General features: G+C 45.4%; 1 protein-coding gene across 2 annotated transcripts; it reads left to right on the top strand.

Moving 5' to 3' along the window:
• The first annotated feature begins 790 nt into the window (after positions 1–790).
• LOC308469953 (uncharacterized protein) lies at positions 791–11055 on the top strand. 2 transcript variants are annotated; one of them, XM_080993096.1, is made up of 7 exons: positions 798–1033; positions 2385–2696; positions 6356–6649; positions 8010–8220; positions 8907–8935; positions 9400–9467; positions 9849–11055. In XM_080993096.1, the coding sequence occupies exons 1-7, from the start codon at positions 976–978 to the stop codon at positions 9948–9950; spliced, it is 1074 nt and encodes a 357-aa protein (XP_080849222.1). In that variant the 5' UTR covers positions 798–975; the 3' UTR covers positions 9951–11055. The 2 variants fall into 2 exon arrangements, with proteins under 2 accessions (XP_080849223.1, XP_080849222.1); XM_080993097.1 differs by lacking the exon at positions 8907–8935 and having other exon boundaries at positions 791–1033.
• The last annotated feature ends 974 nt before the right edge of the window (positions 11056–12029 follow it).

Below are 12029 nucleotides of genomic sequence, written 5' to 3'. Positions count from 1 at the left end.
CCGACCCCTGAGCCTTCTAAAGGCAATCCTATAGAAGGAAGTTTGTTTAATGTTTTATTATGGTTTTTATATATGTTGGAAGCTGCCCAGAGTGGCTGGGGCAACCCAGTTAAGATGTGTGGGATATAAATAGTACAATTATAATTATGGAATGGGACGTCTTACTTTCATCCGAGAAATGTCGGAGGGTATGCTATCATTTCAAAACGTGGTAAATGTCGTACAGTGGTACCTTTGGATGCAAACCCGAGGTAGGACTGTACTTCGGAATTTGGTAGCATCTCTTCAATTCTGTCACCAGGAATAGAGTGTTGTTTTCCAGAAGCCCTCAGAGGTGAGGAAAAGGGTAAATGTAAAGGGACCCCTGACCATTAGGTCCAGTTGTGGCCGACTCTGGGGTTGCGGCGCTCATCTCGCTTTATTGGCCGAGGGAGTCGGCGTACAGCTTCCGGGTCATGTGGCCAGCATGACTAAGCCGCTTCTGGCAAACCAGAGCAGCACACAGAAACGCCGTTTACCTTCCCACCAGAATGGTACTTATTTATCTACTTGCACTTTGAGGTGCTTTTGAACTGCTAGGTGGGCAGAAGCAGGGACTGAGCAACGGGAGCTCACCCCGTCGCGGGGATTCGAACCGGCGACCTTCTGATCGGCAAGTCCTAGGCTCTGTGGTTTAACCCACAGCGCCACCCGCGAGGAAGACGGGCATAAATAGAAATAATCCTAACTGACTGTGAGCCTTCCAGGCCCTCATTCTCCTCTCCCGCGAAGTCCCACATCCAGTTATACTGTGTCTGCCGGGAGGCGATTAAAATGTAGCTCTTTTCCGTTTGACTTTTCATAGAAAAGCCCAAGACACCACCACAGGGAGAGATAACATTTCTCAGTGAATAATGCTTTCCTGTTCAGCGCAGTTCACCCTCTCGCTTCAGGAATTATCATTGTTATGAAATAAATGGCAGAGCACTGAACAATATGGAGTTTTGTTGGCTGAAGATACTGATAGGATTATTCGTCCTGAGCAAAGAGCACGGTAATAGATCTGTCTGTGTGGATCAAGAAGGAGGAGGATGGGTGGTGGTTGGGAGAAGATGTCATTGGGCCCTGAATGTTTGCTTCTCAAACACGGGTGTAATAGGCAGAATTATTTTATTTCTTTATCTATAGGATTTTTTTTGGATTTTTTTGGTAAGTGAAAGGTTCGGCATGGGAAAACAGAGAACAGGACATGGATCTGTGTGGGTGAATAAAGTGATCGAAGAATCCTAGCATGGAGGGGTCTGCTGTTGCCAAGTCTGAAAGTGACTGAGAGGAAGGGCAGGGCAGGAATGTGAGGCTTTTGGGAATTATAGGGACAGAACTACGGTACCTAAATTTATTCATGTATGCGACTACAGCGGCAAGAATGTTACTTGCCCAAAATCTGAAAGAAGAAGTCCCAGCGAAAGAAGAGCGGATACAAAAACTTGTGGAATATTCAGAAATGGCGAAACTCACCGGAAAAAATAAGAAATCAAGATAACAAACTTTTTAATAAAAGAATGGAAATGGTTTATTGAATATTTACAAATAAACAGATAAGAACATTGGCAAGATTATTGTAATAACCTGCAATTTTATAAGAGTATACAGTGATACCTCGGGTTACGAACTTAATTCATTATGGAGGTCCGTTCTTAACCTGAAACTGTTCTTAACCTTTAGCTAATGGCGCCTCCCGCTGCCGCCGCACCACCACCATGCAATTTCTGTTCTCATCCTGAAGCAAAGTTCTTAACCCAAGGTACTATTTCTGGGTTAGCAGAGTCTGTAACCTGAAGCATCTGTAATCTGAAGCGTCTGTAACCCGAGGTACCACTGTATATTTGAAGTAGATAGATAAATGAATACGTTAAGTTAATTTGGAATATGCAGAAAATATAAAATAAAATAAAGGAACCGCAGAAAGAGGGGGGAAGGAAGTCGAGTTTTGAAACATTAAAACGATTGTAAAAATATTGAAGTGTATAAAATAGAAAATCACAAATGAAGAAATAAAGGAATAAAAGGAATACAAGGCTCAAATAAAGCAGACAGCAGAATCTCCAAAGCAAAGAATGAATCAAGAGGGCACAGCTCAATGGCAGGACACCTGCCTCGCATGCAGAACTTTCCAGCTTCAATTCCAGGACTCTCTAGGTAGGTCTGGGAAATATTCCTGTGTGAAATCCCAGAGAGATGCTGCCAGCCAGTGTAGACATTGCTAAGCCAGATGGACCAATGGTCTGACTCAGTATAAGGCAGCTTCCATCGTTCCTTTGTGGGGGTCCTTGCAAGTGTGGGGTGAGGAGGGATAGGGCTTGGGCAGAGGAGACGTTAACACTTCCATTCCTCTTCTCCCTCAGCTTTCGTCCCCGAGAGAATCGTCCACGCTTCTGGGGAGCAGGCCACGCTTCCCTGCGAGTCCGTGAGCCCCTGGACCCGTTGGTTTTGGCTCCCTCTGAGTTCCAGGTGCGCTGAAGTCCAAAGCGGTTACGTGGAAATAACCTGGAGCCTTACTGGAAATGAGGTGGCTCCTGTTCGGTTCAACCAGCGGCTGGCAAACCAGACATCAGGATCCCTGGTCCTCCGGAATCTGGTCATGAGCGATTCAGGCACCTACGTCTGCCGTTCGCCCGACGGCTCAGAGACTCGAACCATGCTGGACGTGACCGCAGGTATGTTTCTCAAATAATAGCAAGAGTTCACCTTCTCTCTATTGTTGTTGTTTAGTCGTTTAGTCGTGTCCGACTCTTCGTGACCCCCTGGACCAGAGCACGCCAGGCACTCCTGTCTTCCACTTCCTCCCGCAGTTTGGTCAAACTCATGCTGGTAGCTTCGAGAACACTGTCCAACCATCTCATCCTCTGTCGTCCCCTCCTCCTTGTGCCCTCCATCTTTCCCAACATCAGGGTCTTTTCCAGGGAGTCTTCTCTTCTCATGAGGTGGCCAAACTATTGGAGCCTCAGCTTCAGGATCTGTCCTTCCAGTGAGCACTCAGGGCTGATTTCCTTAAGAATGTAGAGGTTTGATCTTCTTGCAGTCCATGGGACTCTCAAGTCTCCTCCAGCGCCAGAATTCAAAAGCATCAATTCTTCGGCGATCAGCCTTCTTTATGGTCCAGCTCTCATTTCCATACATCACTACTGGGAACACCATAGCTTTAACTATACAGACCTTCAAACAGAGGACCTCTTGAAATAGAAGCAGTGCCGGATTTACGTATAAGCTAAACAAGCTATAGCTTAGGGCCCCACTCTCTTGGGGGCCTCCAAAAAATAAAAGGGGAAAAAACTGGATGTACATTTCCAAAATATAAGATAAAAAACAAATAAAATAAAACCTACATACAGCAACAGCTTTTTGTGTTGTGTAGGCTCCTGTGATGTAAGTAATGGGGCCCCAATCAGTTTAAGTTAGAGCTTAATAATTATTTCACTATTAATATACTTCTTAATTGTATTTCACTATTAATATGTTGTTGTTGTTGTTTAGTCGTTTAGTCGTGTCCGACTCTTCGTGACCCCATGGACCAGAGCATGCCTGGGTCTTTTCCAGGGAGTCTTCTCTTCTCATGAGGGGGCCAAAGTATTGGAGCCTCAGCTTCAGGATCTGTCACTATTAATATACTTCTTCTTAATTGTATTTCAATTCAACAGTTACTTTGATAAAATGCATATTTTGTTACGTGCAAATGGTTTTAGATACCATATATATATATATATATATATATATATATATATATATTATATATACCTATATAAATTACCATATAGCATATATTCAACATATATATTCAACACAAAAAACAGCGACAATTTGTTGTTGACAAAGGACAGCTGGACATATAAAGGGCCCCATTACCTTCAGTAGCTTAGGGCCTCATCAAACCTACATCCGGCCCTGAATAGAAGACTGGCCTCTGTAACACAAATGACAAGGCCACCTTGTTCTTGGCTTGCGACAGAATTACAGAATTGGAGAGTTGGAAGGGACCCCAGGGGTCATCTAGTCCAACCCCCTGCAGTGCAGGAATCTTATTGCCCAAGTGGGGGCTGTTAAAAAGGCTCATCCCTCGTGCAGCCTCTTGCTTTCCATTTGGCTAATACATCTCTCGTTTCTTTCTTAATCTCCGCTCTTTTTAAAAAAAATTAAAAAAAAATTATTTATTTGGTTTCCAGATTGAAACTTTACAGTCACATATCCAACATACAACATAGAAACAAGATTCCAAAGAATCTCCTGGTCTTCTCTCCTCCCTTTGTGGGTCCTGCTGTTAATCATTTCCTCCTGCATCTTTTATAATAATCCAAATCTTTTACTTCTTCATTGTATCCAAAAATTCACCATTAAATTACAAGTGTTATTCCAATCCTATTAACGGTTTTAATGGCTTACAATGTTTTTTAAGGTAAGTTATAAATTTCCCCATTCCCTATTAAAATTTTGGTCTTCCCGGTTTCTGATTTTTCGGGTCATTTTAGCCATTTCGGCATAATCCATCAACTTGATCTGCCCTTCTTCTCTGGTAGGGACTTCATCTTCTTTCCATCTCTGGGGAGCTCTGCTCTTTTTATCCTCTCCTCACAGCAACTTCAAGCCAACCATCTTAAGCTGTAGGAAGGCAGCTAGAAAAAAAAATTAGCACAATAAATGCAGCCACATCTAGGATCTCTCCCACAAGCGGCCTCCGCCAGGCGATGCTGTTCATCAGGCCAGGTGAGTTGGCACCCAGCCCCCTTGTGCTACTGCTGGGTTCTAGTACCTTGACAGCACCCCCTCCAACTCCCAGCACTGACAATTGCCTTGGGATGGCCAGGACTATGAGCCGTCATGTTCAGCTCCTCACAATTCTATTCACTGACAGTGCTATGGCGCCACATTGAGAGTCATGGCTTCCCCCAAAGGATTCTGGGAGCTGCAGTTTGTTAAGGGCTTGGGAGACCCCTGCTTCCCCTCACAGAGCTGCAATTCCCAGAGTTCCTTGGGAAGAGGGATTGACCACTCCAGGGATGAGCACCCTTAATGAGCTATCCTTTCCAGGAATCTTTGGCTGTTAAAGTTGTACAGTGGTACCTTGGTTTAGGAACTTAATCCGTTCCGGAAGTCCATTGCGTTCTTAAACCACGGCGTGCTTTCCCACAGCAGCGGGGGACTCAATTTACAAATGGAACACACTCGACAGGAAGCGAAACATGTTCTTATTCCAAGGCAGAGTTCACAAACCAAAACACCTACTTCCAGGTTTGCAGCGTTCTTAATCCAAGTTGTTCATAAACTAAGCTGTTCTTAAACTAAGGTACCGCTGTATAGCGCTTTAAAATTATAGTGTGGATTTGGCCCATGTAGAATTGCTCCAATAGGGGCATTGTGAGGCTCAGAGCCGCCCTCCATTGCTACCAAAGAAGGCCCGAAACATAAGCCTATGAAGGGGGGGGGGCTGACCAGAAAGTACCATATTTTTCGGTGTATAAGACAATGCTTCCTGCTAAAAAAAATAATAGGCAAAAATTGGGTGTCATCTTATACACGGATAGTGAATGCAGAGGGGGGACGTGCGATTAATGGCAGCAGCAAGCAGGAGATGGGCAGTGGTGACTGGGCGGGTGATTATTGGCTGCGGCTGAGGCAACTGATCGCCGAAGAATTGATGCTTTTGAATTATGGTGCTGGAGGAGACTCTTGAGAGTCCCATGGACTGCAAGAAGATCAAACCTCTCCATTCTGAAGGAAATCAGCCCTGAGTGCTCACTGGAAGGACAAATCCTGAAGCTGAGGCTCCAATAGTTTGGCCACCTCATGAGAAGAGAAGACTCCCTGGAAAAGACCCTGATGTTGGGAAAGATGGAGGGCACAAGGAGAAGGGGACGACAGAGGACGGGATGGTTGGATAGTGTTCTCGAGGCTACCAGCATGAGTTTGAGCAGACTGCGGGAGGCAGTGGAAGACAGGAGTGCCTGGCGTGCTCTGGTCCATGGGGTCACAAAGAGTCGGACACGACTAAACGACTAAACAACAACAACAACGAGGCAATTGAGCAGGCGATTGGTGGCGGTGAGCGGGCAATTGGTGGCACTGGCGAGGTGTGCGGTTGGCAGTGGCTGTGCAAGTGATCGGCAGTGGCGGGCAGGCAGGTGAGCAATTGGCGGAAGTGACCTCCCCCACCCCACCCCCCAAAGCTAAACAACTTAATTTCTTATTTTGGGGTTAAAAAAAATAGGGGTCGTCTTATACATGGGGGCATCTTATACATGAAAAAATACGGTACTTTGCTGAGGACCTCTTTGAACCTGGTGCTCGGCCTGCTAATTCGTCCCTTTTCCTCTTCTCTCCCCAGGCTGCCACAACAACGTCTATGTCTCCTTCTGGTGGCTCAACGCCTCCTCTTTGCGGCTCAGCTGCCGTCACTGCCACTCGCCAGGCAACTTCAAGGCAAAGTCTTTTCGCTGGATGCTGAACTCAAAACCGCTGGGCAACGGGCACTGGTTCGAGAAGAGCAATTTCGGGTCCATTGTCCAATTACTGTCCACCCGGCGGAGGGCTTGGGGGCGCTGGGAATGCCACTCTCTTGCCAATCACACTTGGGTCTCTGAAATTTGCTTGGAGCCACCCGTCCAAGAGAAGGGCGCAGGTGAATTTGAAATACTCTGTGCGGTTGTCCAAATTATATCCAGCCTCTACATTAAAGCAGGCATGGAAAACCTATGGTCCTCCAGATGTTCTTTGACTACAGCTCCTATCCTCCCCGGCCATTGGCTGATGCTGGCTGGGGTTGATGGGAATTGGAGTCCAAAAACATCTGGAAGGCAGGTTCCCCATCTGGCTCTGAAGACTTGTGCAGAAAAGGAAGACTGCAGCAGGTACAGCTTTTTCCATCTCAGTGCCAAAGGGATGGAAGAAATCCCACCTAGTGCAATGCTATTTATTTCATTTGGTTTGATAAGATTCATATGCCACTTAATCAACAGGAACCTCTAAGCATTTTGTGTATAAAATAATACCTACCTAGCAAGTGTCATGGTAAAAGCAGGACATCCCGTTTTCATGTAAGAGCACGGTGGCCATTCTGGGCGCTGTGACCCCACACAATTTCATGCTGCAATCTTGCTCCAGAAAAAGCACTTTTGTGGTGGTACGATCTTGCACAGCTTTTGGGGAGCTCCATGCACGCGCCCCCAAAAAAGTGTGTCTTTTGGGCTCCATGATCTTGTGTGTGTCATGTGTGGGAGCATGTCCAGGAAGATGCGGGTCCCACCTTTGGGACCCAACGTATTGGAGGGTATGACAATATGAAATAACCATCTCCCTTTTTCTCACCCTACAACACCACTGTGAGTGGCCTAGCTGCTCCCAGAAGTCTGTGGTCATACTGTAGTTCTCAGTGCCATCTGTGAGCCATCAAGGGAACTGCAGCGTGATGACATACTTACATTTTTGTTATATGTGTATCGATAAGCAGTGTTAAAACAAACACACAGACACAATAAAATGGCATGCCATTATGTCTGGGTCGGCTTGCCTAAATGAAAATACTTTCAGTTATGTGAATCTTGGATGCACAAGAGCCGGCCTGTAGCCCTGAGATGGATTGTCTCCTACTATCCCTTGACAAAAGTGCTATTCTCAGCATCTCAGGGCTGGTATTCCACCATGAGGGATCAATTATGTTACAGAGGTTCAGGAGTGAGGACCAACCAAAGATATTTGCCAGAGCACTTCAGAAGGTCCCAAGTCCATAGGAGCATATGAAGCTGCCAATGCAAAGTCATACTATTGGACCATCTAGCACAGGATCGAGATTCCTGCATTGCAGGGGGTTGGACTAGATGACCCTCAGGGTCCCTTCCAACTCCACAATTCTATGATTCTATGACTGCCTACACTGGCTGGCCTTCTTGCTTCCAAGGAAGGCCAACAGGCAATTTTGAGGTTAGGGTGAAAAGCGCCGTTTGTTCCTCATTTCAAAACAACCTCCCAACCCTTCCCTGAAGGTTCTGCTTCTGCTGAGCTGCCTCCCTATTTGGTGTCATTTCTCTCGCCAAGTCCTGCCACTGCTAAGACTACGAACGCTGCGCCTGCAGAAGCCGGTGGAGTGAAAGGCACCAAAATCTGGATTTGGGTCTTGCTGTTCCTTGGTCTGGCTCTGGTCCTGGCTGCTCTTGTAACAGCTGTGTGGATGTGGAAGAGGCAGCCAGCAGCCAGGTGAGTCAAAGGTGTTTTCCATGGAGGGACTTGGTGGCGGTGAATGCAGTGCTGTCTGGTGTCTATGGAGCCTGGTAGGGCGGGAGACAGGGAGGTCAACAGTAGGTGGCGCCAAAGCCAACGACAGGAGGAGCCAGCTCATTCTAGTTTAGTCCCCATCCTCCAAGGTCAACACTGAGACTAAGGAGGGAGAAGATGACAGCAGTGGTGGACCTTGGAGGTCTAAAGTTTAATCAATGTAGGCTAAAATTTCTTCAGGAGCTCTTCCAGGATTAGGAGCCCCTGGGGCTGACGGGAGTTGAACAATATCTGGAGAGCCACAGGTTCCCTCATCCCTGCAGCAGACAGAACAGTGCTCTGACATTTTCATGCAAGACAGTTTCATGTCCCTGCTCTACGTTGACACACATCTGGGCCTTCCTGTTAGTACCAGGCAGGGTTAAGATCAAAACAACCCCTTAGAACCAGCAGATATAATAAAATGGCACTTGTATTATGATGGCATCATAGTGTGTCATTCTCAATCCCCATCACTGGTAGCCATGGATAGGGAAAAACACACTTTCTGAAGACTTAATGATCTATTCCTATACACAGGTGCAGGAGAGATGGAGAGTTTAGTTCAGAGTACCACTGTCGACCATAAAATGTATGTAGCCCTAAGACTCCTGCAATTTTCTTTCTAGGATGCAGAGAGGAAGGAAGGAGAGGACAGGTGAGGAATGAAGGAGAAGTTCTTCCTTTTGCCATTTAAAAAAGCTTCATCTTCCAAACTGGTCAGTGGTCAGGGGTTGGTGGGAGAGAAATAATAATAATAATAATAATAATAATAATAATAATAAAAACATTTATTATTTGTACCCCGCCCATCTGGCTGGGTTTCCCCAGCCACTCTGGGCGGCTTCCAACAAAGATTAAAAGTACATTAAAATGTCACACATTAAAAACTTCCCTGAACAGGGCTCCCTTCAGATGTCTTCTAAATGTCAGGTAGTTGTTTCTCTCTTTGACATCTGGTGGGAGGGTGTTCCACAGATGCACTCCAAGAATATCATGTTGGGAGAAGGCATCTTTCCTCATGAAATTCCCACAGCAGGGAGTTCCACACATGGCCCAGAGAGATTGCCCTGATAAATGATTTCATGTTTCTTTCATCCCACTTGTCACGGCGATCCCAAGGCTGCACTTCTGCGATAAATCCAGCCAGAGTGAACGAGGAACTTTACCAGAGGAAGAGTCTGGATGAGGTAAATACTAGCTGGGCATTCCTGGCAGAGCTTGGGGCTAGGATATACCGTATTTTTTGCTCTATAAGACTCACTTTTTCCCTCCTAAAAAGTAAGGGAAAATGTGTGTGTGTCTTATGGAACGAATGCAGGCTGCGCAGCTATCCCAGAAGCCAGAACAGCAAGAGGGATTGCTGCTTTCACTGCGCAGCGATCCCTCTTGCTGTTCTGGCTTCTGAGATTCAGAATGTTTTTTTTCTTGTTTTGTTGTCCTCCTCCAAAAACTAGGTGCTTCTTGTGGTCTGGTGCATCTTATAGAGCGAAAAATACGGTAATTTGGGGCAGGCGCTGCACATTCAACTCCCTAAATCGTCCTTTCTCTTTTCTTGCTTCTCCTCGCAGGGACCTGCTTGCCTTCATTATGCACAACTGGAATATCCCCGAAGGAAATCCACCTCTGCTTGCACTCAAGACAGCACCACGGTGTATGCAGTCATTGTCTGACGCCGTCACTTCCGACGCCCACACTTCTAACATTGGCAGCCACAACTTCTACATCTCCTCTGCACAGTTCCTTTTGCTGCTTCCTCTCAAAGCCTCCGGAAACAGTGAACAAGAGGTTCCCACACATGACTTTTGCTCCTCAGACTCCATGTCCCTGAAAGCCACCCCAGCCTCCTGCTTCCTTTAAACAGGCCTGCTTTTTGTCACTTTTTCTGCTTCCTGCCTCTCTCTCTCTGGCTGTGAGAGAGAGAAAAAGCACAACAACTTTGTTTGGATTTTCACTTTACGGAATATGCCAACCCTATTTTAAATATATTCAAAGCGCATTCTTGCCCCCTCAAAGAATTCTGGGCCTTGTAGCTTGTTAAAGCGGTGCTGGGAACTGCAACTCTGTGAGGGGTAAACTACAGCTCCCAGAACTCCCTGAGGGAATGATGGTGCTTCTAAGGTGTTTTAAATGTATAGTGCCGTGGTGGCGAACTTTGGCACTCCAGATGTTTTGGAACTACAACTCCCATCATCCCTGACCACTGGTCCTGTTAGCTAGGGATGATGGGAGTTGTAGTTTCAAAACATCTGGAATGCCAAGGTTCACCACCACTGGTAGAGTGTGTGTGCACCACACACACTGTCTCTCTCTCACACACACACACACCTTTCCCATCAAATGCTTTCTCAAGATCCGCCTCTTCCTTAATCTCAGAGTCAGGGCCAGATTTAGAAGCCCTAAGCACTGAAAATGTCATGGTGCAGCCCACCACATCATTCAAAATGAAAACCATGCTAAACTGTAAAATAAACTTTTTTAAAAAAAAAGTAAAACAATGCAACACAAGACAGGATCTGATTTCCTCACTTTATTTCAATTTGTATCCATAGGTGCCCCTGGTTTAGGTAGGAATAAGTCATAAATAAAAAACCTAACAAAATTCTGATTCCCCCCCCCCCCATGATGACTACTTCAATTATTTTTTAAAAAAAATAAAATGTCAAATTCTTACACTATACATGTAAAGTATTATGCTGCTGCTTTTTTTATGCCAAGTGAATTTTTATTGTTTTCCTTACAAATTCTTTACAAATATATATTATTTTGTGTTCCTGCTTTTCTGGTGTCCTGAGCATGTGCTTAGCTGTCCTGTTGGTTCATCCAATACTACAGGAAGTTAAACTAGAGTTGAAATTAACTATCACCAAACCCCCTACATCCATTTTCCTTCCATCAGCTGATAAGAATAGATGCAACTTCCCAGTGGTTTTTTTAAAACAACAACAACAACTCTTTCACACAGAAGAGTTCTTACACAAAGCAGCTGCATTAAAAAATAAAAAAATTGCCCCTGCAAGGCATGGAAGGAAAGGAAGAAGCAGGCTTTCGTGCGATAAACTCCAAATCCTTGCTGGACTTGGAGCAGCAGTACAGTGCTACTTTGGGCTACAGACGCTTCAGGTTACAGACTCCGCTAACCCAGAAATAGTACCTCAGGTTAAGAACTTTACCTCAGGATGAGAACAGAAATCACACGGCGGCAGCAGCGGGAGGCCCCATTAGCTAAAGTGGTGCTTCAGGTTAAGAACGGTTTCAGGTTAAGAATGGACCTCCAGAACGAATTAAGTTCTTAACCCGAGGTACCACTGTATTACTATTAGTGCTTTTCCCCCTCAAGGGTACACAATACAGGCACTTCTATTTTTGTTGTTCCTAAAAAGTGTGGCACTTACTGTTAACAACTTCATGGTGAGCACCTATATTTCTAGGGGGGAAATTACCATCATTATCATTACTTCTGCCATTTTGTGTCGAGCTGGAATATTGAGAAAATGGTATTATAAAATGAAAATCAAAGATGTCCAGGCATCTACAAAGTGTGTGCCCAAAAAAGACCTCAGGTTTCCTGGCAGGAAGAAACACAGATTTACTTATCACGACTGAGGTTGTCTGCACGCTCCTCTTTCCTTACATCCAGTGTGTGTGTGCACAGAAAATAATAGATCTACCTGATGGCCAACCCATGGAGACATTGCTATGTAGCCCCAAGTATTATTATTGTGTGATTATGAAATGATTGTATACCATAT

This window comes from Podarcis pityusensis (assembly GCF_964106645.2).
Source record: "Podarcis pityusensis genome assembly, chromosome: 2".
Taxonomy (NCBI): domain Eukaryota; kingdom Metazoa; phylum Chordata; class Lepidosauria; order Squamata; family Lacertidae; genus Podarcis; species Podarcis pityusensis.
Note: the sequence above shows the minus strand (reverse complement) of the source record. Positions and strands in the feature narration are given on the sequence as shown.